At 43.0% G+C, this 27,816-nt stretch overlaps 1 protein-coding gene across 7 annotated transcripts in view; it reads left to right on the top strand.

The window, feature by feature from the left end:
* LEKR1 (leucine, glutamate and lysine rich 1) overlaps nucleotides 1–27,816 on the top strand; it is a 64,149-nt gene that overhangs the window by 20,966 nt on the left and 15,367 nt on the right. For 6 of the 7 annotated variants that reach the window (XM_075761699.1, XM_075761695.1, XM_075761697.1 and 3 more), the window contains 4 exons: nucleotides 2,687–2,806; nucleotides 3,451–3,626; nucleotides 6,334–6,519; nucleotides 26,623–26,704. In XM_075761699.1, coding sequence (XP_075617814.1) covers nucleotides 2,687–2,806; nucleotides 3,451–3,626; nucleotides 6,334–6,519; nucleotides 26,623–26,704 — 564 coding nt within the window. The remainder of the gene's footprint in view (nucleotides 1–2,686; nucleotides 2,807–3,450; nucleotides 3,627–6,333; nucleotides 6,520–26,622; nucleotides 26,705–27,816) is intronic. The other variant, XM_075761701.1, reaches the window with a different exon arrangement.

The raw sequence follows: 27,816 nt of genomic DNA, 5'->3' as shown, positions 1-27,816 counted from the left end.
TAACAGAAAAGAAGAAAGTTGTGCTGTAAACTGATGTTCTATGTGGCATTCCTTCTGCGCGTGTGACAGGAAGGGAATTGGACTCAACTGTCTGTTATTCCTGGATGGTTCCATTCGTTTCATTACAATTGTGGGAATAAGTCCCATGTTGTTGAAAGAACAGTGTTTAAAATGTATTTATTTACACTGTGATAGCTGTGCTTGAAAAATAAACAGGTCAGAAACACTGCTATAATGAAAAAGTTCAAAAGGTAAATTTTAGAGGCACAGAAAAACTTGGAGGTTAGCTGTCTGCCCCTTTGACCTGGGCGGCTGTGTGTGCCGTGGCTTACCCCAAACGTGTGGTGTGGGTCGTATCCCGAGCCGGCGGGAGAGCAGTGCGTGCAGCTGTGCACAGCTGTGCAGTGGGGGAAAGCTCCCTGTGCCCGGGGGCACCCTCCTCCTCCTCTCCTGTGAGCAGGCAGTGGCGGTGAAGGAAACGCTGGGTCGGTTCTCCTGAGCATTATCATGGGGCTGTGTTTTGGTTTGGCTTTTTGATTTGTTTGGTGGTGTTTTTTTCCAAAATACACGCACAAAACTTGAAGCAATTAAGATGCGAAGGTTGTTCAGACGTTAGCAGATGCTCCGAACGCCACCCTGAGCAGGTGGTGTCTCTGCGCTTCCAGGTGACGGCAGGAATCGTGCCTGACCGCAGCCCCCGCACCAGCCGCTGTGGGACCAGGCTGAGCCAGTGGTGGAGCGGTCTGGCTGCCAACTGCGAGAGCAAGGCTCTGAGGGTGGGAAATCCCGTAACGGGGGAAAGCCCCCGCCGGGTCAGCTTGGTCGGATGAGGTCTGGTTTCGTTCCCCCTTTTTCTGGGTGGGACAGAGCGAAGCCCCTGCGAGCGGCGGTGTGCCTTCGCCGCGGCTGTGGGACGCTGCTGTGCGGCCGAGGCAGGGGCTGGTTAAGCAGCGCTGATGCTGGCTGTGAAAGAAGCTCTTTGTCCGCAGTGGTGGGAGAATGTGGGGGGGGGTTCCCCACTTTATACTTATACATCACGAGTTCAATACCCTTGTACATAACCATGAGCACGTATCATCTGTTTCTGTTCACTTTTCCCCTTAGCCCAGATAGTCTACTTGTGCAGGGTCATAATCTCATTTAAATAAGCATAATTGAAGCACAGATGTGACAAATGTTAATTTTCATTTTTAATGGGAGGGAGGGTACACAATATATTTGTGAGTCCTGATAACAGTAAGCTTTTCTTTCCCAGTCCCAGATTTAGGATCTCTTTTGGTGTCAGGTTTGAAATAAAACGCTGAAAGCTGTCACTCGCACTGTAATTTAAAAATCCATTACGTGCTGTTGTGATGAGGCACCCTGGAAGACCAACGAGGAGGAAGCATGACGAGACTCTGCAGTCTGTTCAAGGCAAATCCTTACAGAGGGTGTTGGGACAGTGTTTCCTTCGATTCTCCTCTGTAAGACCATCGCTTGCAGGCGTCCCGAGGAGCGGGAGGGGAACCTGAGCAGAGCCACCAAATCACATCCTTCCCACCCCGTCTTGCGGCCAGCAGTGTTCTGGGCCCCAGATCTGTTGGGTGGGGGTTTTCTGCTGGAAGGAAAGGGGGAAGGAAAGAAAAGAAATGCATGTTCTCTCTGGCATATGGTGGGTCAAGCTGGGAACGTGGAAACCTAGCACTAGTCCACAACTTCTTGCTGTCTTCTTAAGTCTTCTTTAAGAAAAATATGGGAAAATAATCTTGCTGGCTTGACATTTTTGATCATTTTGATGCTAATGTCATTGCCTGAGTACATAGAAGTAGCATCTGGTGGAAACATTTTTTGTGAAAAGTTTCTCTTTAGTTCTTTCAAATGCCATTGTCAATCAACAGGGGCCTAAATTCCAGTTGGTGTAAAACTAATGGACAGGAATATATTTTACATGTGTATTTTTAATTATTTGCTGAGCACCGTTAATTTAGTGGTGCAGAAGTACAGTTCCATGAACATGAGCGTGAAACTCGGGGCAAAGGGAAATGAGCGTAACTAATTGGGATTCACCTTTTGCAAATATCTGAAATGAAGAAATAGATAAACAATCTAAATGGAAAAAATTACGGTCAGAGTAACCAATATTTAGTATTTGCTGTTGGTTGACTTCAGAGAATTTCCCCTTCCGCTTAGGCGAGCTCTCCCTTGCCCTTTCCCGCGCGTCCTTGCGGTTGTGCGTAGCGCCTGCGCAGCTCGCTGTGCACCCTGCGGCACCCCGCAGGGACGGGGCGCCTGCCTTTTCGGTCTTGTAGCCCCTAAGCTGGGTGTCCCAATGGAACCTTAAACTGAGATTTTCACGGTGGCATATGTTTTTTGGAGGGTGAATTGAGTTCTGTGTTGCATATGTGAATGAACACTGGATTCTTAAGATGTTTATGTAGCATTGCATATGAGCTGATATTGGACATACACATTTCCACGCCATTTTATGAATGTTTTATGAGTATTATTTTGAAAGAGTTGCTCAAGTGGCTTATACAATGGCCGGGAGATTAAATTCTTTCCATTTGGACATCTGATACATCAGTCTGAAAAATGTGATCATCATCTTTGAAAAGACTTCTAGCATGTTTTTAATTTAAAGCTGAAACAAAGAGGTTTGCTTAGTAGTGCAAATAACACTTTCTGATTATTTTATTTACATCTGTAGAATAAAAACCCTAACAATGGAACTTAAAAACAAACAAGATGAATTGAAAAATGTGAAAGAAGATTTGCGGTATTTCCAAGACGAAAAGGAAGCTGCCTATAAGCAATCACAAGTGCTCAGGTGAGAACCCGTAAAGAAACGCTGATGCTGTGCCTCCCGCGAGCGTGTCCGGTGAGTTGGGGGGGTTCGGTGGAAGTGCGGGCGCAGGCAGGGAGGAGACTGAGAAGAGCGTGTGTAACCGCCCTGGCGTTTCGTGCTTTTCCTGAACGTAGCGAGATGCTGTAGCGTTAGCAAATGTAACCAGAAAATATCACTGCTGATTGCTGATGTCGTTAGCAACAGGGTAAGTTCTTTACAAATTTAAGAGCATGAATTAACACTTAAAAGCAAGTGTGTAGCACTTGCTTGCAATGCATTGGAAAGACAGTATTTCTTATGTGTATTGTTTATGAAGAGTCAGCATAAGCTTGGACCTAATCATTTAAATGTGATTAATGTGATTTCTCAATAAAAAGCATTTGTACAATTGTCCGTACAGTTTTCTTCATTTATACATAAAAGTTCTAAATTGACGTTTAGAGGGGAGAAACTTAATATATAGTCAATATACAGCATATTTATACACTAAATTATTGTAACCCAATATAGAATAAGTTATCATATAACAGAAAAGTAGTTATCAAGTTTATTTTAGATCCCAAGTTTACTGATGGTATTTTGTCATTTTAAAAATGTATGTCCGGTATTATTTTTCTGTCTTGCAGAAATACATTGGAGCACCATTGCTCAACTCTCAACAAGGCTGTCTCACTGTTTCCTTTTATTAGAAGTGAACTGGACAGTATTAAAGAAGTCATCTCCAGTAACCTGGAGAACTGGGCTGCCATGAAAGAAGAAATTTTTCTACAAATAAAAACCGTGAGCAAAGAAGCTTTGACAGGTAAATCAACTTGCAGTAATTTTGGGCAAGATAAAATATTTTTTGGTAGTTGAGTGTAACACAGTAATTTAGAAGGTAAAATGAATTAGATAATTTCTACTTCTGATATTAACTTGTCCAGATCCAAAGTATTAGAAGACCCTATCTACTGCTGGGGCACGACGCGAACTCAGACCAGTTCCTGTCGGATTAGTGCTCAGTTAGCCAAGTCAGACTGAAATGGAAGTAATAGAAATACTTACCATGATTTGAAACGTAAATAGTATACTTACTATGATTCCATGATATGATTGCAACACAAAGACTTGGAGATGTTTTACTTTGCATTGTGTCTGCTATTGCCAGTCTGCCGTAGGTTCACGATACCATGTGGCAATGGTACGCTATCCTTCTGTGGAGCTGCTCGAGGGTCCTGCAGCGCTGCCTCCCCATTGCATGGGCAGGCTGCGCCTCTTCCCTTGACCAACCTACTGGTGTACGCCTTGGGTTGCTTGAATACGAGCAAACCTGCGCCCAACGTGTAGCAACTGCTCCCTCCTTCCGTTTCTGAATGGGATCAAGTGATACCCAAATACAGCTGTCTTTATCTGAGGGGTCTTTGGGATTGAAAGGGGCATGGAGCAGCCATGGGACTGAGAATAATTCACTTGGCCCACAGCCCACTTCCTGCTCAAACAAGGGCAGCCTTCAGGAAAAGAGGAGCTGGGAGCAAGGTCACAACCGATGGCTTGTTCGTGAAGGTCGTGCCCAGCCCTCGGGCTGGCGGTTGGACTTGAAAACTCAGATTTATTCAAGGATACCATTTTTGCTCTGCCTCAGCTAAGAGATTAGTTTTGCTGAAGAAAGTGTGCAGTAGTGTAATTACAGACCGTAACTTCCAGAGCATCCAAACAGGTCCTGTGCTGACTTTTGCAACTTTAATAGTCTTTGGACATAATTTTCATGTATGTATTCCTTTCCTTATAGTTTTTTAGTGTGCTGTGTGTGTAGGAGTTGAGCTGCTCTTGACTCTGGAGGTTAGCTTTGTCAGGGTTATAAGGTAGCAAAGAAGTAGGTGAGCCGATGTCGTGCTTTCTGTCCTTGTCAGAAGGAATATAAGGGTGATGTGCATCTCCCAAATAGCTCTGCTGGTGAAACCGTGTGAACTCCAGTGCAAATGCACAGCTGAAGTGAAACCTGCGTGCGCGGGGGATTGCAGAAAATATATAGCTTCATTGTAAATAATAGTTCCCCAGTAGCCTATGCTTCCTGTGAAATCAGAAGTAATTTTTAATGTTTTCAATGATTGCTTTGTCCGGACTGGGAAGAAATAAGTGGGGCAGCTGTGCCGCAGGAGCGAGTAGGCACGCATCCCACTGGGACAGCGCCTGGGTCCGGACAGGGAGTTCAAGGGCATCCGGAACCCGGGCAGCAGAGAGCCCAGAAGGGAGGAGAGCTCTTGCCTGCTGAAGATGAGCGTGACTGAAAAAAATCGCTCTTTAATATCCAGTTTTTGTAAGAACAATTAATTTAAATGTCAGTGTTACTATCGCACATTTTGATTCATGACTTCATCTCCTAATTAGGCCGAGTCTTGTATGTCCCTGAAGATTCCTCTCTTCCTGTGCTCATTCTCTGCCTACTTCTAGCTAACAAAGGGAATATGAGCATGAGTTTCTGCAGATGTCTTCAGGTTCAAAGTGATTCATAACATTAGTAAGACTTCTTTTCTAGAGTATCCCTTGTTTTATTTGCTATAATACTGCAAATATAGAGGTTATCTGTATGGAAGCGGTAGTGCAGCCGTTCGCGTTCTTTTAATGATTATACGTACCATTATACTTGCTACGTATCCCCGACTGCATTCAGTATATCCCACTGAGAACAGTGCCACACTGTGAATATTACGTACATCCTTAAGTCTAGCTTTCTAAATCAAACCAATTTAGTTGCACATAACTTTTTTTTTTTTGCCTGTGAGTGCCGTTCAAAAGCTTTAATGTTCTGCTTTATGAGTTGTTCATTGTTAACATATGGTAACATATATAGTAATTCTTTTGTTTTACCGTACTGTTTTTGCAACAAGATTTTCAGAACTCGTTTTTCGTTCAGATTTTGAGAAGGAAAATGTTACATGAGGTGCTATTCTTTATGCCTAGACCAGTTTGCTTGGATAGTTTGAAAAAGAGCTTATAGAAGCCCTTGCATTATTTAGCCTCAGTTAATTAATGGCAAGTAAGAAGAAGTATGAGAACTTGAAATCTTTTGGTATTTACATCGTTTAGTCTAACAATAAATTGATTTAAGCATGGACTAGCTGGGAAAGATTGTAGATAATGCAAATTTTAAATTCTTTCTGTGGTGTAAATGTTTTTATGTAGGCAGCATATAAATCATATACGTGTATTTTAATTTGATTTTGAGATCTTAGAGGAGATACATATTATTGCTTAGAATAAAATTTGTATTATTTGTCAGTAATATCTGTTTGACTAAATACAACTTATCTGTGTAAGGAGGTATTGCACGAAGTGCTGCTTTTGGCCCTCTTATGTTCTCAGCAGAAGTATTACTAATGTACGTGGCTTATGCTCATCCATACCCCAACTAGAGTTAGAGAACGCTGAAGTCCTGCAGTTGTAAATCAGGTGTAATACTTTTTAGTGAAGAAGGTAACTTTGACAACAATCTACATGATTTTTTTTAATTTTCTTTTTTCCCTCCTCAGAAATACCAAAATTGAATCAAAGATTAGCAAAATCCCAGAGAGAGAATGAGAGCCTCCAAGAAAAGGTAAAACATCTGACGCTGGTGGCTGACACAGTTGAGCTGAAAACTCAACAGCTTCAAACTTCTCTTCAGCAAGGGAACGAGCTACAAAGTAGGTGCCGTGAACTACAAAAGGAAACATTAGGTAAGAGAATTTGGGCATTTCAAGCAAACTTCCAAGGAAAATGAAACGCAAAAAAAATTTTCTTAAAGCCCCTACGTTGTGGCTGTTACTGTGAGAGCACTCAACAGCTCAACTCAGGCCCAAATAAAACGCGGGTGTTGCGCAGTCAGGAAGACTGTACGTCATTCTGAAGAGGCTGTCACCCTGCGGGGAACACGAGTCAGCTGGGAGGGGGGGATGGAAATTAAGGAAGGGAGGCAAACAATGAAGATGGTGGTAATACAATTATGCTGTTCCTTGTCAATCTTATGTAAAACATCGGGGAGAAGGCTCTGAGATTAAAAGCAGTGGTCTCATTTTGACTGGAAGGCCAGGCAGGATTTTTGGTTATCAGCAACAGAGCTGCAAAGGAGGTCAGACTAAGCCAGTCTCTTTTCTCCTAAATTCATTAAACTTGAGTCTGCCTAATGATTTGCTCTTGATAATTTGTCTCAAGACTCTAAAGAGTCCTCTTGAAAACTGTAAGAGCAGTGATAGCACTTGAAATGATAGTATCTTGTGAGCTTTGTTGAGACAATAACACTTTACAGACAGATTATTTACATTCATATCTCTAGAATCTCTTTTCCTTTCAAAGCAGCATTGTGTTCATAGTGCTGCCTCAGAGACGTTTTAAGACCTTCAGCGTGTCTAGAGGTGGTGCTGTTCTGGGCATGGCTTTGAGTCATCAAATCAGCACAGCAATTACCGTGCTGCCTTATGCACAGTATGTAGCGTCAAATTTAAAGCAGTTGCACGCAGTACTAGTCATAATGAAGGAATTTCACTGATCCTTCAATACCAGTTATGATATCAAATGTGAGACTGCAAAGTAGAAGACCGCAGGTACCATCCGATGAGTTACCAACCCGTGTTGCTGAGGGCAGTCTTTATTTTTGTCGCTGTATAACAGTATTGTTAGGAAAGCTCCAGCAGCGATGTCTTTGAAAGGCAGAAATGAGCAGATAACTCTACAGCATTTTCCAGACAGTGTCAGTATAAGAAATAGACTTAATATGTCTTCCTTTTTGTGGTATTTATTAAAAAACCTAATTTCAAATGAATGCAAAAATCAGTTAGATTTTACTTTGACAAGATTCTTCTGTGGACTGTTCACAGCATCCGCTTTTGGTTGGTTTTTTGGTGGTGGGTTTTTTTTTTTTTTTTTTCTTTTCCTCAGGAGAACTACTAACTGTTTGACTATCTCAAAAAAACTTGCCCACGACATTTTTCCGTAGGTTGATTGTCTGATTGTAGCTATCACTTGTTACTTAGTCCTCTGGTCAGAGTAAACTCTGGCCGGCAAGGTTTGGGGAGAGAGTTGCCTTAGAAGTGTTTAGCTGTCAGTCATTAGCCACAGTATCTCGTTTGGAAGACCTGAGTAAATGGAGAGAAATGCATTAATTCTATTTAAATTTCCTTTTTCAAGACAATCTTGACGACACTGTTGGACAGTGTGAAAATTTATACCTTTGTTTGGCTTGTATGTAAAATCACTGGGAGAGATTTTTTTTTTTTTTTAGGAGTCATGAAATAAAATGCTGGTAGAACATAAATGGTATCTCCTGTGTTGACTTTTTGCAAGAAAAATGAACAATCTCAATATTACATGTACATTATATATAATATGTATTATAAGTCTCGGATAAGTGCCTGGGTAAAAAAATAATAATAAAAAAGCCAAAGCTCCAAATAAGCTCAAGATAAAGTCACTAGAAAAGACAAAACTGAAGGAATTAACTAGTTGCGCTGGTTAACTAAATCATGTTGCTTCTCCCAAGAGCAGGAGGTCACCTGTGACTCCTTATGTTTTATTTGAAACTTGTTTGGAAAAGACCCTAAAAACATGTTAATGTCTCTTGAAAAGACAGGTGTGTTTCTCCTCCTTTAAGAGATTCATGTTTTATCCAAATAATCCGTGTACGTGTATAGCTGCTAGGTTTGACTATTACGATGCCACAGATCAAAAATTTGGAAATTAGAATATTCTGTGTGGTTTATTTCTTAAAGTGTGTAATGTTCGCCTTCTGTCTTTACTTATGCCAAAGTAACCCTGGAGATTGAGCTGAGAGGCTCTTACTGTACTAGAAATAGCTCAAGCGGCTAGTATCGCTCAAAAGAAGATAGCCAAGGTGACTGGCTCAAAACCAGCATGAGTGTTGTGGATAAAACCAACAGCAACGCTCTACTGCGGTTGATTAGGCTTTCCTTTTCTGCCAGTAGAGCAGCACTTATGGACAGAAAGGTTGGTCTTCAGTGTGGTCCTGTGCCGTGCAAAGAAACTCTCAGAAACTTTGTTCGTGCAGCAACGGGCGTATTCTGCTAGAAGTGCTGATAATTGCAACGAGCTGTGTGTCCCCTTGGGGCTGATTGTCTCATACTCTGTTCAGAACCCACGCACCAGTGTTTCGGTACGTGCTTATGTAGTGTTGTGTTTTGGCCACACTGTTACAGTCCTTAGGAAGCAGTGGACATAAAATACTTGTTTGCCCCAATACTTGGCTTTCTTCTGGATTCAAGAGAAGTGGAAAACTTATTTGCACTTTCTTTGTAAGAATATCTTATCTTCTGTCCTTGTATATATACACAAAAGTAGTGAGTGCTAAGTCATAAGCAGTTAGATCATTTATTATTTACCTTTCTCTAGAAATCTGAGTTTCTACAATTTTCAAAATGGATCTACTACCTGGCTGCCTTGAGGAAAACATAATTACATTTGATGTGCATGTTTTAGATGGAAAAAATAATCAAAATAAAACAATCTCAATGCAAAAATAGCTCCTTCTCAAGTATACTTTGGCATTTCACTTATGTTGAAAAGTGATTTAATTGTTTTATACAAACTAAAAAAAAAACTTGCAAGGCATGAGGTGTTTGCCGATGTGCAGGCTGTCGTAGTTCCTTCCTTAGTGTAAGCACCAAGAACAGTCCTTCGAACAACTTCCAGAACTGTAGATTTTCCTTTTTATACGGTGCCATGTTCAATGTAGCTCAGATAACTTTGCACATTACTGAGTTAATTTTTTCTGGTGAAGTGGCTGTACGTGGGCATGTGAATTCAGCGGTAGTTCACATGCATTCTTGGGAACTGGAATGTTGGCACTCGCTGTGGGTGTAGAAAGTCTAAAGTCCATTTAATTCAGTGTCCTGCCCTCACTGCTGAAAAACATGGTGTGGTTCAAAGGAAGGAGCAGGAACTCTAAAATAGCAGTTGTGGGATAATCTGTCTTCCTTACATGTCTCGTCTTGACCTAAGAGGTCCTTGAGCCTCATAAGGCAATCTTTTCAGCTTTGAAATAGGCTGTTTAATACCAGTACATAAGGTATTTGTATCATTACATTTATGCTGCTATGAAAACTACCCTTTGTTAGTGTTCGGTTCCCTTTTTGGTTTTGTAAAGCTGTTTACTTCAGAGGTTCCTGTAAACAATGAGTTCATAGTTTGTTCTTGTGCATTGCAGAAATACACTTTCAGTTTCCCCACCTTTAACTGCATGGAGAATTGCCTCGGTCTTATGTTAGAAGACCAGAGAAAGATGCTTGCAGTTTGTTGTTGCTATTATTTTAAAATTATTCGGTGTGTTCGATGTTTTTGTGATGCTTGCATGGCTTTGTGGCCTATCTTCTCAAAATCTGAATTTACTTCCCTAAGTTGACATGTTGCATCAGACCATCACATCCAGCAGTTAGTTACGTTTAGGTTCTCATGTCTGACCTCTAATCGATAAGCATAACTTTGGGCAATAACTGCAGTGTATATACATGTGTACCACATCACGAGCAGGTTCAGGCTGGCTCACAAAGAGCATCTCTACTCTTCGTGCTGAAAAACCTGAGCTTGCAAAGAAAGTGCCTGTTCTAGAGGCCCTTTTCCACTCTGTGGATCATCTTGCCTTTTTTTTTTTTTTTTTTTTTAAGTATTACTGTATAAGAAAACCAAGATTGCTCAGCATTTCCTATCAGATGATCACTATTTTCAGTGGCTTATATTTCCAAACTTAACTAATCAATTATTTTTGGATATTAATTCCAGTAAAGATGTTCATAGCTTTCACAAGGGTGGGATGGCTGGAGAAGTTGTTGGATTTTACATTTAAATCTTACACTGTAAAAGGCTTGTTGAAAACCCCATGAAACTTCTGTTCTCTGAAAAAGGACTCTGAGACGGGAGGTTTAACAATTTTCTTGACATAGAGAACCAAGTTAAACTGGCTTCTAAGCCTTTGAAAACATCAAATAGACATTTGTTGGTGGGGTGGCTAAGCTCTCGGTGGTTTATGGCTCTCCAGAATACACGGGCTGGGCAGCCCTTTCCCAAGCCTTGCTTGCTCCGTGTGTCACGAGGAGGCTGTCTCTGCTGCACGCCCCTGCCCGGTGGCCCCAGGGAAGGGAACAGCCGGGATGGGGCAGAGGTTAGGGCCTCGTGACGGGGGTATCGGGGAGCTTGGCTCGGCGGCTGGAGCACAGCCCGAGCGGTGAAATGCCAGTCCCGAATAGCTGGAGTTCCTTCGTCCTGTGTGGCGACAGACACAGGAATCCTGTGGGGAAACAAACAGTATGCGATTATATCCTGAACGAGTATTTTGTAATGCACAGTAAAGGCATGAAGAAGCAGCTGATATTTTTACAGGTTTGACTGCGGCGCTTACCACGATCACTAATGCAGTTTGAGCGTTGCACGGTATGTACCTTATCCCGCATCCTAGCCTGCACACCGTTGTTCTTCAGTGAGAAGCATGGGTAGAGCCGGTTCCTTTTTGGTTTGAGACCCAAAGTCTCCTGTCCCGTTCTCGTTTTGAATCACCCCCAAATCCATGGTCATTGCGGGGTGTTCAGGAACAGCGTTCAGAGAAGGAAGCAGGAGGGATGTGCTGAAAGCAATAACTCAGTTGGGTCAGATAATTGTGCTGTGTGGTGGCTGGGAAGAGGGTGCTCTCGGCAGTGCGTGCCGAGAAAGAGCTCATGAGTGCGTGCCTGGAGTCAGTGTCCTTCATCTCTCATGTGGCTTTCTCCAGGCTTTCTGCTGTGCAAGGAGAAGACGACTACAAAATGCCGCATGGTAAAGCACAGCCGGTACAGAAGGAAGAACAACAGAGCTTTTCCTTTTTCCCCTCTGGCCTGGTTCCAGATGGATTTTAAGATTAACAATGGTTTGTTGTGTTGTGTGTCCTCAGCTGAGCAACAGCCCCCGTGTCCTTCCCGGGCACTTCAGTTCTAGTTTCTATTCTTCTGTTGCCAGTGAATCGAGGGAGGGAGCGTACAGACCGTGCTTTCGGTGGTGGCTAGCGTTTCACTGGAGCAGATCAGAGGTGGTCCCTAGCAATGGGACTGCAAACTGTCCTCTCCCCGTGCTGTCCTGGCATCTCAGTCTCAGGTGCACCATGGCTCATTCTCACCTCTGTGCATCACCAGGAGCTCATAATGTTCTTACCAAGAGAAAAGTTGATGAAAATGTCCCCTTCACCTGCTTCTGATGAAAATTTTACTCTGTGCCCATAAATCTTGGGGATTTATATCTGTATCGGCACTGCTGGTAGATTTTTGTTTCTACACTTTTGCATTTTCTGTTCCATATTTATGGTTTAAGAAGCTGTACGTTGTAGTTTCTGCAGTGATGGGGTCAAAGCCCCCTCTGACGGCTGGGCAATGAGTCCCACTGGTACCATGTACCACGTTTTGGGCGTGTGTCCTTGTGCCTGCATTTCTTCCACCCTGCCTTGGGCGCCTCTGGGGGGCGAAGAGCGGCCACCGGCTCTTCTTCCAAATGGCACTAACAAGACTTGCCTATCATCTAGTAAGCTTGTTGACCTCTGTAGGAAATTGCAAAGTAAAGACATATTAATCAGTAATCCAGGTGGTGAGTATCACACCTCTAATGGTAAACTTACCATTAACTCTCCAAAATTACTCCTTTCATCCAAAATACTTCTCCAAGGAGATTTGGGGAGGACATTTGTGGTTCAGCTCTCACCATTTATGCCACTCTTGGAATTCAGCGTTAATGTGAGCAACTGTAGAGTGCAGGTTTCGATGAGAGAAAAAGCTCGGGATTTATTGAACTAAATCATCATTTTTCACTTTGTGACATAGCTGAAAGTGAAGCCATTACTCTTGAAAGAAGCCTAAAATGTGAGTATATTCTGAAAAAAGTTTTATCCATACTTACTTTTTTTTTCCCCCCACTGCTAGCATTGATAGGAGACCTAGCCAAGAGCTACCATTGATGGTTTTGTCTTTTTCTTATTTTTCCCTGCCCACTTCAGAGGAATAGTTTGGAAGCTGCTTGTTTATGTTTATAAAGAGATTTGAAAATTTATGGTGCTCTGCCGCATTCTCTCCTGCTCACTTGCCCTTTTAAAATATGATTCCAGAGAAGAGGCATTTAAAAAAAACCACCAAAACAACAAAACGTATGTAATGAGTTCACCGAAAGTTATCTCAGTGGTTAGTGTGACCGTGTGGATTCTCAGGCATCTCGGCAGTGTAATACTTGAGCAGAAGGGTCACTGTGACCGCCGCTCATCGTGCTCTGCTGTTTGACTCACTATTTACTTATTTTGCACGTCAGGTTTCTTTTTTAAACTGCGTATAATAAAAACTTGAAATAGCAGGCATTTTGTGGAGAACACACAAATAAAACATCGTGTATGGAATTAATACAGAATATTAGGACCCTGCAAAATCTTAATGAATACTAAACTATCAGCTAAGCAGGTTGATGTTTTATGGGAGGCATTTTAAAAATAATTTTTATGAATAGAAAAATATAGCAGTTACTTCATAATAAATTGGTTATTAAGAAACAGTAAAATGTTTGATGTGGATATCCAGAAGGAGATTTCAAGGCAGAAAGACTGCTGGCTCAGACATTTTTATTCTGCCCCTCCTGAACAGATCAGTAAAACACAAATCCATCCGCGTTTGAAGAGGTCTGTCTATATGGAACTCATTGCTGAATTGGGGTAATAAAGCCAGCTAATGCAGTGATGATAAAAATGTTCTCTTTGAAATACAAAACATTCTTTTCTTCATGAAACAAACATCAAATATTATGTGAGTTTGCAATTGTATTAAAATAAATTAGTGGGAACAAACAACACTTTTTTTTTTTTTTTAATTGCCTCATTTGATCTTAGTGAAAAATCAGTTCCAATTAGTGGATTTACACCATCTAACGTCAGTGTGTAGGAAATCAGCCAGATCTACTGTGTCCATGATTTGAGGGGGTTTGGGGTTTTTTTGGTTTAGGTTTTTTTGTTTGTTTTTTTTCCCCCCACAAACTACTTTGAAGCTAATATCCCTCTTTGGTACTGAAATAGTTCAGTGCTCCAGAAAAAAAACACCTACCGGGATTTGTGACTGATTTGTTTTGAAAGGACTTTCCTTTCTGCAACCAGTATTTTGATTCTTGTTTCATGTATTTATCACAGAGTCGTAAATTACTGAATGTTTCATACGATAGGAGGTGCTTGCAAGAACTGAAACTGAGTGTTAGTTTCTGCTCTTGTTTCTTGGTTGTTGTGCTTCTCATGACTTTCTGAAAATATATCTACTCTACTCGGCTCTGGTGAGACCCCCCTGCAGTACAGCGCTGGGGTCCCCAGGACAAGAAGGACACGGAGCTGTTGGAGAGAGTCCAGAGGAGGCCACGGAGATGATCCGAGGGCTGGAGCACCTCTGCTATGGAGACAGGCTGAGAGAGTTGGGGTTGTTCAGCCTGGAGAAGAGAAGGCTGCGGGGAGACCTTAGAGCCCCTTCCAGTCCCTGCAGGGGCTCCAGGAAAGCTGGAGAGGGGCTGGTGCCAAGGGCAGGGAGTGACAGGCCAAGGGGAATGGCCTGAAGCTGCAGGAGGGGAGATGGGGATGGGATGGGAGGCAGCAATCCTTCCCTGTGAGGGTGCTGAGGCCCTGGCACAGGGTGCCCAGAGAAGCTGTGGCTGCCCCTGGCTCCCTGGCAGTGTTCAAGGCCAGGTTGGATGGGGCTTTGGGCAACCTGGGCTAGTGGAGGGTGTCCCTGCCCATGGCAGGGGTGGCACTGGATGGGCTGGGAGGTCCCTGCCCACCCAAACCAGGCTGGGGTTCTGTGATCTTTGAGTTAAGTTTTGCCACAGAGGTGAATTTGCTGGTTTCATACCACTTTTCAGACTCGCAATGCATCATCCAGTTAGCCAGAGATGACAGTTCTGGAAAAATGCTCAACGCAGAGTAAGGTCTGGTGAGTAATTGCCTAATCAAATAGACTCACAAAAAAATAATAATCAATAATGCCGTGTGATAGTGTCTTTGTATTTTTAGGGTCGGCAGCAGCAGAAGAGCTGCAATAACACGTGCTCCTAAAAGAGAGGAGCTGATATCTGTGCTTTCATTTTTATTACCAGCCAACTCATTCCCTCCATTTAATCACAGATATAGAGTAATTTTTCTTCACAGAGTCATTGCGGTTTTTCTTTAGCCCATGTATAGTTACAGGTTTACCTCTGTATGGGTGTAAATTGCTGGCTACGCACATGAAATCTGTCTTTTAAATCTTTTGATGCTACTGCTTCATATGCTGCTTAAGTTACTAAGTATAAACTTAGCAGTGGTCTGCTGACATAATAAGACTAATGAGAGATGATTTGAAAAATGCAGCAGCTGTAGGAGTAGCTGGGTTGTTTGAGTGGGGAATGTTAGCACTCTTCAGGGAAAGAAGGAGCAGTATTTTCATCTACATGAAGTGTCTTTAATGACACTTTAAAGACCGCTTTGAAGAGCTTTGAAAATCCAAAGAGAGAATAGTTTCCTGTAGTTTTAGGTAGGCTGCGGTTCAAATATCCACTATTCATACTACAAGTACTGTTGAAATATTTTTTTTTTTTTTATTAATTCCAGCTGCGGTACTAAGAATTTGAAGGGTGAGAGCTGGGGAATGCAGTGTTGGTGTTTGAACAGAATGTGACAAATGGGTTAGACGAAGCAATGGCTCATTAGCACTTTTCAGCAGTCTCTGAAAGTGGAAGAGGAAACAGATGAGTACAATGGGAAGAACAGCGTCCTAGTTCTCTTCAAGTAGGTGTTGGGATAATGCTGCGTCTGAGTGTGATTTAGTTACAGAAGGGCCCTGCTTTGCTGCTTGAGGAAAAGCAGGAGTCCATGTTAAAGGAAATACTTTTATTATATTTTGTTTCATCTGCTTGGCCTAAACACTAAGGAAAAAAAATAAATCTGTCTTCAAGGAAAATTAAGGTCAGAAGCTCCATTTTTTTCACCTTCAGTTTTCCCAGCCAATTGGTAAGTGACAGTTTTTCACATCAATTTTCGTACGCGGGAGAAGTAGGTCTGTAGGAACGATTCTGGCATATCCCAATTAGCTTGAGTTCAAAAAAGCAGAATGTTTGCAGAAAATTCAGCTCTAAGGATCAAATCCTTTGATGCTGGAGTGTGAGCCCTGGCCGTCGCTGAGCAAATACCATGTAAGCAATCCCTCTGACCGCAGAAGGGCTTGTAACGTACAACTCGTGCAGTCGGTGAGTAGGAGGAGAGAGAAGGCAGCGGGGTTTGCTGAGATGGCGTTGTTTCGCTAATTAAGCACTTCAGAAGGTCTTGGAAAAGATTGCCGTCATGTTTGCGTGGTGTATGCAGTTGCTGGCTTATTCTTTTGGGGTCATTGAGGTTGTTCTAGATTTGTACCACTCAAAACTATTTAGAATCTGGTCCTTTCTGTTGCTCTTTCTATGCTTGGTTTATATACAAACGTGAAAGAACTAACATACTAGTTCAGACGTCCAGAAAGCCCAGTCCTGGCAGTGGTCAGCACCATGTGCTGGGGCAGATAAGAAACAGGCACTCCTTTTTCTGGCACGTCCTCCCAGCTCCTGGCAGCTTTTAGTGATTTAGGGGCTTCCTGGTGGCACTGCTCAGGTCTCCAGAAAGGACGTAAATCTATATGGCTGGAGTCCATCCCTGGGCTCCTTCCAGACAGGCTTGTGTTTGTGGGTCTCAAATAAAAAGCAGTACTTTCCTGCGTATACAAAAAATAATTTATCTTAGATAACGTAGTACACAAAATATTATAAATAAAAATAGGCAGTCTGCTCCGTGCGTGCAAGGATTTTGAGTATTTAGTTCACTTTTTTGGTCTCCTTAGAAAGATACAGTGAGGCAAATTATTCCTACTCTGACACAGTAATTTTTCATGTATGTATTTCGTATTTCTCACAGCTTCTTTACTATGCTTTTTAAATAAATGTACTTAAAAGTATCTATGTGAAGTGTACATCCAAAGTTGGTCTAGCATTAATGTCGTAAGAAAAATTAAGTATTTTTACCCCTTTTGACAGAGCTCATCAGCCAATATTCAGGCCCTCGTAGGTTGTTTCCTACTAAGCGTAGTTACTGAGTAGGCTTTAGAGAACGCCTACAACCTCCTGTTTCTCAGAATACCAGAGAAATTTAGCAACGGGAGCCGTGTTCCTGTCTGTCTTGGCCGGGGATCTGTGCGCTCCCTCCATTTCAATCTCCTGACCATCATCCCCGTTCGAGCTTACCCGTGTTTTCCCAAGCCCTTGGCTTCTCGGTTTCTTTCTGCCCGTCCCTGTGAAGGTGCTGGGCTGCCTCTGCCCCGCTCCCCCTCTGCCTCAGTTCCCTTCCAGCAACGTCGTGGCTCCTGCCTTTGAGTTTCTGTTCTCGCCAGTCCCTTCTGTGCCCGAAAGAGCTTAGCTGCTGCTCGCCGTTCCCCAAAGGAAGGACACTTCTCACACCCGCCAGCCTCGGGAGGTTTCCTTCTGTCCGTCAGCGTGGCCAACGTTATCTTGGTCTGAGGGAATACAGGGAGTGCTGCGATACTTGTACTTATGTGTGGACTCAGTCTCTGAAAAAAAGATTAAACGTGATTAATTGGACAAAGGGAACCGTACCGTGGCAAGAGCCGGGCTGGTCCCGGGTTGCCGAGAGGGGACCCAGCAGCAGTGGGGAGGTGCCTGGAGGAGGCAGAGGAAGGTGATGGATCCCACCGCTCCTGGGGAGTGGGGGGTACGGCAGGGGGTAAGGCTGCTTTTGGAGCCTGGGAGCTTCGGGAGGGACCTGGGGAAAAGCTTTTTCAGGCCCAGAGGGCTGTAGACACCCCAGCCTTGGGGTCCACAAGGCTCAGCTGAGTAAAACCTAGTCTGGTCTTGTCAGCAGTGCTGCTCTGGGCAGGGGGTTGAACTGCGCAACCCTCGGAGGTGCCTTCAGCCAGCCTCTGTCAGTCTGAACCTGGCTGAATCATGACGGGTATTTCATAAAGTTTGATAAAATAAAAAAAAAGCAAAACAACTTGTGATTCTTCTGCAAGTAATCATCTGGTGCTGGCGCAGATGGGCTGAGGCTGGATGCTTCTAGTCAGCAGGACTGGAGGGCAGCACGTGCAGCCTACGCAGCCTCTCCGCTTCTCGGTGAGGGCGTGAACGGGACTGCCCCAGCAGCCCTTTCTCATCAGTGACTGGTGTGATGAGTCAGAGCTTGTCTTGTAAACCAAACTATCTGCCAGTTGTTCCCCAAACCATGCTTAAATATGGGGAAAATGAAACGACTTTCTCCCTGTGCAGTTTTCTACGTGCTGTAGTGTACTGATGTGGTTAGAAGTAGCAAATCCCCTTGTCTGTGATCCCCAGCCAGGTAGTGAGAAATGGGCTCTATTTCTGAAATTGGAAGTGGATGAACTTAGTAGACGTGCATTTATTATTAGGTCGGCACAGTCATTTTAGACCAGAGACTTAGCGAGGCAGAAGAGAGTCATACCATGAACTGACCTAAGGAGAGCTGTGCTGCTGAGTTTCTGTCCCCCAGCAGCTGAGCTGCGAAGGCAAAAGGCTCTCGAGTAATGCCTGGGGTCTGCGTGCCTTCCGTGGAGGTGTCGGAGCTGTGCGTGTTAACCTCTCTGCAAAGCCTCAACTGCTGGCAAATAATCTTCCTCTTCTTACAGGTGTATGAAACACTGAGCTTTTATTTAGCAGAGACCAAAATTTTCAGAACGTATCTTGGATTTTTGTGTAGGTTTTGCAGGAAGAGGAGAAAATGACACAGTTCAGTCACGTGTGCTTGTGAACTGATACCACTGTGAATCTGCTATGAATTAGCTGCCGTATCGATGGCTTCCAGACCGGCAGCTCATCCGATGTCAATACAGTTCACAGGGCTGCTTTTTTTTTTTTTTTTTTTTTTCTTCTTCACTGAAAACTTTACCAGTTGTTGCTATTTCCTAAGCAGGAACCGGAGCCCTCATTGAGCACTGTGCCCTTTGCCGGAGCATGCAAACTGGATGGCTAAATTCCCGAAACCCATTTCTGGGCGGACTCTGATGTTTTGCAGCTGCGTCTGTGGGAATTTGCCCAAATAAGAGGAACCAGTCACAAACTTTGGCGGCGGTTCTTTGGTTCTTTACACCTTTTTTGTGCGTGTTCTGAGCTGTGCCCCCTCGGTCTCTGTCCTTTTCACAACAGTGTCTCACTTTCTGCAGAACGTGCTCCTGCGCGCAGAGGTGTAGGGGAGGCAGTCTCGCCCTTGCCCGCCTTTCCCCGTTCTTTGAAGGCAGGGCCGAGCGCGTGCGCTGCCCGAAAGGTTGCTGTTGGCTGTTTACAACTACGGTAAGATCCACTGTGAATCACAAAGATGAGTAAAATTAAGCTTGAGCAATATTGAGATGGCTTTGGACTGAAGATTCTTTAAAACGTGGTGGTACTTAAAGCTTTAAAATGAGTATCAGTATTACAAAGTATTTTTGTTGGCTTTGCTTGTTTTGTAGAAAGCTTTATTTTCATTACTGGAGAATGTTTTTATATAAGTATTTGAGTATAATGTTTTTCTTCATTCAGCGAGTCTTCGGCATAAGTTTCCATTTGTATTACCACTCTCCTTGTTAGTTTCCTCATTTTTCCTGTTTTTTAAACTTGATTGAGATCTACATTGTTTCGTTTCTGTGGCTGGGGGTCTGATCCCTCAGACTTTCTGCTAACCAGCTCCCGTTGACTTTGATGAGAACTCTCTCTAGAGAAGACTCGCAGAAACCAGCCGTATAATTGAATCCATCCACTCCCTCATGAAAAACTCCTGTTCAATGCTCAGTCATTATGAAAACGTCTCAAAACAAATTGAGTAAAGGAAGAAACGGAGCCAAAAGACCACCCAAAGTCCTAGAACCAAAATAACCATTATTCCTCTCCTTTTCCTTTGTTCTACAACTTGTGTCCATACTCCCGCATCTAGGAAGAGGAAAAAAAAGACCACGTTTATTAATAATTCCCAGACATCTTCTATAATAACAATTCAACAACAAAAATGTCAAAAAGGGACGTTTGTGAAAAGCTGCTCTGTAGCAGCCATCCCCGTGTGAAGAAAGGGAAAGGGCTCTCCTTTCTCTGTTGTTGATCTGCAGCAATTTGGTCTTAATCTGTTTTAATGAAGCAGTCACACTGCAGTAGAACTTGCTGTTGTCAGTGTTAGATTGTTCCCACATGTTCTGTCCAACATCTGCTTGGTGCGTGAAGCCAACGTTTCCCCTATTTATGTAGGCATTTACTTCACAAGGCAATGTCAGGATGAATGACAGGAAATTAAAGTGGAATTATTTAGCTTTGGAAAAGTGTACAGAACAATACCTTACAGAAGAATGCCCAGTTGAAGAAATTAAAGTAAACGAAAGTAACTGCAGGTGGTCTGATCTGTCCTTTGTGTACTTGGCCACGACTTCCCATTTGTAGAGAAGGCGAAGATGCCAGCTCTGAGCGGCGAGCGTCGCAGCTTGGTCCGGCGTCTATTGTGCAGTTCTTTGGTGCAGATAACAGGACTTGGATAACAAAGGGACTGCGTGGCTTTGGTTACAATGGGAGTTTGTCAGAGAAGTCCTTAAAACAGCTGAGAGGAAGTTTTGGCAAGAACACTGTCACACAAACACCGTTTTTAAATAGTTGTCGGTGATTTATCTCTATGGGTTCTGTTCGCAGCAAGCGTGGATGCTCAGTGGCTTTTTCTTAGGGAACCGAGGAGATACGTGGTTGGCTTTCCAGGCACAAAACTGAAACAGTGAAAGGCTGCCGAAAGGTTATAACTCACCGGTTCCCACTGCTTTGGACTCTCACCGTTTACGGGGGTCACGTACCCCCACCATCAAACTTCGGGCAATGTGGAAAACAGCTCTGTGGAAGAGTTTCAGACCACCATCCGTCAGTTTGAGGAGCACGGTCAAACCAAAGCACCCGAGGACTTGGTATCGCAGGAATGGCAGGGCCAAAGCGGGGTGCATGCAGGCTACCAGTTATGTAGTAAATATTGTTCCAGGTGTAGTCAGCATCTGGTGCATCAGAACGGGGGTGCAGCCAGGAATATCTGGGAATGTCCCTTAATCCGAGTAGGAAAAGAGAAGGTACCAGTCTCCATCTATTTTTTCCTCCAGGAGTCAAGGTCAGCAGTCTTCAACCTTTTTTTACTGCTGAATCCTAGTCCTTGGTGATACTCAGTTTAGAACGGGCACTATGAGGAATACCAAAAAAACTGTAGAATCTGAAACAGTTAGATTATTTTTTTTTCAGGAGAATTCCTTTCTAATGCCTGCAAAGCCACCGATGGCTTAACTCATCACAGAAGAAAACATACAGTCATGTGGGGTAAGGAGCGTGCAGATGAAAAAGCCAAACCAAGTTTTAGCTGAAGAGTTTGCAGCAAAGTTGCGTGTGCTGTTAAATAGGATTCCTGCCGCTGAGCGGTGGTCGGGGAGGCGACGCTTGGAGCAGTGCCTCTTTGAAGAGGTGACTGCCTGTTTCTTCTTCACCTCAAGCCTCCCCCAGCTCAGCTGTTGCTGCGCTGCACCGTGTGGTATGGTGGGAACGTATTCCGTGTGCGCTGCTGCGGAGACCGGTGGTTTTGATAGCATCGGTATGGGCTTCCCGAGAGGTCTTGGCTCTCGCCCAGCCGCCTGCGTGCCCGTACAAGTGGAGCTGCACAAACCCTCGCTGTTCCTCTGACTGTCTGTGCAGAACCTCCTCTTCGCTTCTGGGGAAACGGGGCAGGGACGGGTCTGCGGAGGTAACAAATGCCGCCTGGAACCCAGCGTGAAGGAAGTGTAACTGAACTTTTGCCAACCGTAGCTTGATTTATGTGCGAGGCTTAATTTAACCGTTGCCAGACCTTTTCGCTTTCCGTTCTTTCAATATTGTCATGGGAAAACAGCCCTCGCCACAAAGCTAGAAGTATGCCCTTCCTATATGATGAAGAGGGTCAGTCCCTATGGATTTCTGAGACTGCTTTTGTCTACATGCCAACATATGGTGCTCTCGGGTAGAACTGTATCTAATTGCTCCTTTTGGTTCTTTAAGTTTCTGAAAGTCTGATGTCAATGGTAAGTATTCTCTACTAACTGACTATAGATAGCAGTTAATTAGTAGTAGTAGGTAACAGTAAATATGGGTGAATTATTATCTATACTTATGATGTCCTTCTCCTTTAATATATGCAATTTCTAGAATGCCCAGAATGTCAGCTGTGTGCACGTGAATTTGTAGTTCATTGTGGTTTGAAGTTTTGTGGACTACTTCCCTCTTGAAAAATTAAAATACAGCATGGCGGTATTCCATGATAGACAGTTTCTGGAATATACCGGAGCGTTAGTTTACACCAATCTAGCTACGTTTATTTAGTTTTTGCATGATTTCATTCATCTCTTCAAAGGCAAAATTGAGGCCTATATATATACAGATATATATATGTAACCTTAAGCTGTGAATTCTAGTTTTTTGTAATTATAAGAGGTTTTTTTAGTTGCATTACTGTTGTATCAATTCCTTTAAACAAATTGATCAGTAAGTTTAAAAATGTTTATATATCATAATTTCCTTCTTTTTCTAAACCATTCATTGCTGAGAAACTCTGGGGAATGGAAAACAGGCATGAGAGTTCATGGTTTTTTATGTTCTGCAAATAACGTCAGGTGTGGGAATGCTTGCAAATCTCTTGTCATCACACTGTATGAAAAAGCGAGGGCGCTGGTGGTAGATTCCCCAGCTTCACGTAATTCATTCTACAACTAAAATAGTTGTCATGAAAATCTATATTATACAGAGAAAAACAAAAGGTATTGGTGTATATATATTTTTTTAAGTGCTTCAGCACAGAACTCTCAGGACTAGTCTCTTCTTTCGTCCCGCGCTGGATCCTCGGAAAGAGGCACGAGTGCTCGGGGGTAGATACAGCCGGAAAAGCTTTCCTGGTGCGAGCCGAGACGCGGACAGCCCGGCAGCGCCCGGTCCGGACTGCGGCTCCCTTCTCCTCTTTTCCTCCACCTGCATTAGCAGCACTGTGTGAAAAATACAATTACAGAATCGTAAAATCATTTTAGAGATGATACCACTGTGCTGCTTACAACAGGAATTTTTGTTTTCTAAGGGTCTTTTTTTTTTTTTTTAAAGAGTCTTCCGAGAAATGATCTTAGTGTCGTTTGTGTATTCACTTCCTCAATAGCATCAGTGAGAGGAGTTTGGGGGTTTGCGGCGTTCTGTTGCTTGTTGCAGAAGTGCTGGCGCATCCATAAAATGAGGAAAAATAAAAGTGAGCTTGTGGTTTTGTCTGGCCAGTGATTAAGGAGATATTTTTATTTGAATAGTGTGCTTTCCTGATTCTGGTATTTATTTATTTTTTTTTTTTTAGGACAATTGGTCACCCAGCGATAGGTAAAGTTCTTAAACAGGGACTAAAAATCCCATACTCTTTAGGGGAAAAGCAATTGGAGTGGACTTACATTACACTTTCAAAATGAAGTGAATTCTTGCGTACGTTTGGCTGCTCCGTTCGCTGCTGGGTTCCTTCGCCATAGCGGTGACTTCTTTATAAAGCGTCACCTGCTGCACTTTGGGGTAAGAGAGACAGATAATTTGGTTGATAAAAAGTTGATGCTGTTGGAGATCTGGAAAGCACTATAAGAAAATAGACTACTTCAGATATAATAGTCCCTGAAATGGAAAAAAGAGTACAGAATGCAACTATTGAAGCAGAGCCTTTTAGGGGAAAAAAGGAAAAATCTGCTCTTGTGGCCCTGGCTGTGCGGAAAGGGGCTGCGCTTCCCATAGGAAAGTATTTCAGTCTGACTTGTTCTCTCAGAGCTTTCACCTCTGTTGCCAGATGAGATAAATTACTTGCAGAGGCTCAAGAATACTGGTTTGGTGGTTGGGTTTTTGGGTTTGGGTTGTGGGGTTTTTTGGGGGGGTTTTTTGGTTTTTGTTTTGTTTTGTTTTGTTTTTTTGTTTTTTTTTTTAAGAATGGCATATCATTATGGACTCCCGGATTTCCAAATCTAGGACAGGAAAATTCCATGTGAATTGTCATTTTTCAATATCATTTGACGATGTTAACATTTTATGAGTTAATACCCTGTGGAAGCCTTGGAAAAAAAGAACAATCATGACTGGAAGTAAATAATTTTAGACCTTCCCTCTAATTGTCAGTTCTCATGGAACACTGTTGAATTCTTACTATATGTATAATTTTTAAGTGTGTGTGTATATATATATATGGATACTATTTTTCAGTGCAATACAGATATAAACTCTGCATGGTGATTAAACATGCTTTTTTACGTTTTCCCAGCAATTCTGTTCTTTTCACCCTGTTCAAAAATTGCATTTCTGTGATGTCCCGTGTTCTGCAGAGTAGGTTGAACTGTTCCAAGGAGATGAAACCTGGACTGGGATGGCACCAGTCCGAGCAGCTCGCTACGTGCACAGCAAAGAGCGCTATCGGCATTCCCTGTGTGCTAAAACCAGGAACAGATTAACTCCGGGAGGATCTATAACGTCCGGGTCCGTTCGCTTCTGTCAACCAGGGCCTGTAATGAATCTGTTCTCATTTATTAAAAGGCTTTTTTCCTTGAATATCTACTTACACTCTTCTGTTTGCTCATTCAATTATGTGGACTCTGACTGATGTGAATCAGAGTAGAAGCTGTTTCAGTGTTCAAAGATTAGTGACGTGGCGACGTCTGCTAACCACTGCCGGAACGAACGCAGGGCTGCATTGGGATTTTTGTGTCTGAAATGTATAAACACAGTGGCAATGGTATATTATACAAAAAATAGATTTTGTTTTATCGTCAGTGGCAGGTGCTATAGAAGGTGCTTCTATAATTAACTTCCACTGACTTTTGCGAGAAATTTTCACTTTCTCTTTAAAAAATCTCTTTGTAAATGCTGAGAGTTTGGGAATGTGTCTGACAGGTAGCGTGTGCTTCGCCCTATCTCATTCTCTCCCTGATTTTTTTATTGTAGTCTGAGATAACGAACAGTTTTCCTTTTCCCTTTGTTGAAAATGCAGGACTCCGTCATGGAGCGGGATTTAGCAAGATAAGGACTGATGTGGGGGATCGCTGGCAGGAAATCCCGCACTGGGATTATCCTTCATCATGGCAGGTGCTGGAAATGACTGAAATAGGCACGGAGGAAAAGTTACAAAAATTCAGTGAATTCAGAAATAATAAATTAAGGACAGGAATCACAGTTAGATTTGGCTTCTTGGAGGATATATCGTAGAGCTTTGAAGATGGAGAAGTTGGGCACTCTCTGTAGCTGTTGACCTTCAGAGAAGAAGTCAGCTCATCTAGTCTGCTGTTGCACATTGAGGGAAAACCTTGTTTTTTCTTCCACTTCCAGGTTTGTTGCAATGTTCTATCATACGTTTTTTTCCATCTAGTTTCGGGTGCTGCCTTTTGTGTAGAGGCAACTTCGATTTCAGGTCATTCTTACGTTTTCTTGAAAGCCAGCTCTCCTTGTTGGTGAGCACATGTAGACAGGGTCATTAGGATGAGAATCAGGTGAAGGTACGTGCTGTTACATCAGTTTATAAGGCTTCAGATCTTGGCATTATGACTATGCTTGGGATTATTTTGTTTTAATGGGTAACGTTATGCCACGCACAAAACTCCAGATGAGATTTCTTTGATATATAACTGTTTGAGAAGGTTGAGAAGTTTGAATTATTTATTATGCTCTTTGAGACAAAGTGGTCTAATACATGTCCCCAAGGGATTTTAAGTAAACATTTAAAATTAGTTTGTCCCCGTAAGCAAACAGATTTAGGTGCAAAGGGAAGAATGGTTGTTCTGTTCTCAGCAGCCTGGGTTTTCTGTGCAGCGTGTGCTCCTTACCTGCGTGCAGCACACCGCTCGGCTCCTGTGCCGCAGCGCAAACTGACGGCCGTCTGTCCTGCAAGGCGTCTTTGGAGAGACCCGGCTTGCTCAGGGGGCTGACAGCTAATAAATCAAAAGCGTGACGTGGCCTGCTGGGGTAAATTTGTCACTTTTTCATTTACATGAGGCTGTGCAGAAGGTGTGATATTTAACAGTACTTTTATCTTTGCCCAATATTTTCTTTGGAAGTTTTATTTTTTTCCAAATTGGAAAAAAAAAAAAAAAGATAAATTAATTGTAGAGATGAAAAGAACTGGGATATATACCGGAAAAGAGACACTGGCTGATTGAAACTGATAGATGATGTGTTCTGAAAGATAACACTCAGCTAAGAGAGCCTAAGACAGAATATATAGTGCCATTAAGTCACTGTCAATGTTTGACATGAAATAGCATTGGCAGGGTGTTTCAGGTCTGCCTTCCTGCATGCCTTTGCACAAGCTGCACGATGTAAAGCATTTCGTATTTACATGCAGCTGAATTTGATTTTTCATCCTCCCAGGAAGCTCCCCAAACAAACCCAGCATCTTTCTGTAGAGCTGGGCTCTGCTAGTGTACAGATAGACATTGGGCGGCTGTTCTGAACTGTACAGCGTGCGGCAGCGTTCCAGCCTTCGCAAGGAAAGTAATTTGTTATTCTTAAGAAAACACAGACAACGGGCTTATAGGGTTTGTAAGCAGAGAGAAATGAATTCAGATCTTACAGATCAAACCCGTACTTCTCACGGACGGCCGTTGTGCCTGGTTCAGCGCTGTGACGTGCTGCTTTGCCTGGTTGAGGTGGGAGTGAGGAGCTACATGTCTGAGCTGCAAATAAACCACAACATGTATAAAAGTGAATTGTTTTAGTATAAATACAGCCGTGAAACCCTTTTTTTTTTTTTTTTTTTTTTTTTTTTTCAGATTTAACAAATCAAGTAGAGACAATTGGACTGAAGCTGCAGAAAGTAACAGCTGAGATGGACCACTACAAAAAGCTGTTGATGTAAGATTGCTCTTTGCTTGATTGTTTGCCACTGTGCATAAAGCTGGAGCAGACCACTTTTTTTTTTTTTTCTGGAGACTGCTGCTTTTCATGACGATTTGAGAAGGTTATGACCAACAGAGAAAGTATTTTAGCTTCATATTAAACGGTCCATGTTTCTAACCTGACTGAGCACATCTCGCGTGGAAGCAGGGCTTCCTTCCTCCAGCTGTGTTTAGTGATACAGCAGAGAGGAGGCTTAGGTCAGCTCAGTCCGACCCTTCGTTTAGCACACAAGTGTGGGGTAAATTTTGTGAAATCCACGTAACTTCTGGACTAAAAACGTATGTGGAAATTGGTATTTCACAGTGTAGGTTTGGGATGGAGGGAAGAGTGCAATAAAACTAATCAGGAACTTTTCTGTTTACTCAGTGACTATGATTTATTGGGTTTATTTGCCCCTCCCAAATGTAAATTTGCTGTGACTTTTCCCCATGCACCAGTATGTTATCGCGGTTGGTAATTTTACTGTGCTGTGCCTGTGGTTTCACGTAAGAGTATGCAAAACCTAAATTAATAGAGCAAAAATAGAATGTCACCAAAGACGTGTCGGAGCTAGCTGAAGCGCTGGCTGAGAGGAGAGCCCTCGCACAGAGCGAGTACCTCGGCTTGCTCCATCTCCAGCCCCCCCGAAAGGAGCCGTGCCTGCCCACGGGTGGAGGGGAGAGCAGCAGCGAGTCCTCGCTCAGAACTCGAGGAAATAAGGAAAAAAACCAACAAACCCCAATGCACCTCTTCTTAAATCTTGTTGTGCACCCTGTTCTCCTGGGTTAATGTTTTAATTAAACATTAAAAGCTGTGGGATCCAGGATCTGGATTCTTTCTTGTATTTAAAATCCGCGTTGTTTGCATAGAGCATAGAAAATCGTTCAGAAACAGCGTCAGCCTTTATAATTCACCACTGAAAATAAACTCAAACGATAAGCTCAAGAGTAATGAACTAGTGCTGCCAATCTCAAGACCAGCTATCATCGGTCTTTTTGTGTGTTTTCCTGAAATTTAAACAAGGCTTCATTCTTTTATGGTGTGTACTTTCTGGTTTCGGTTCCTATATTCGGAGGGTTTGATCCTAA

Source organism: Balearica regulorum, chromosome 9 (genome assembly GCF_011004875.1).
Source record: "Balearica regulorum gibbericeps isolate bBalReg1 chromosome 9, bBalReg1.pri, whole genome shotgun sequence".
NCBI classification, from domain to species: domain Eukaryota; kingdom Metazoa; phylum Chordata; class Aves; order Gruiformes; family Gruidae; genus Balearica; species Balearica regulorum.
Note: the sequence above shows the minus strand (reverse complement) of the source record. Positions and strands in the feature narration are given on the sequence as shown.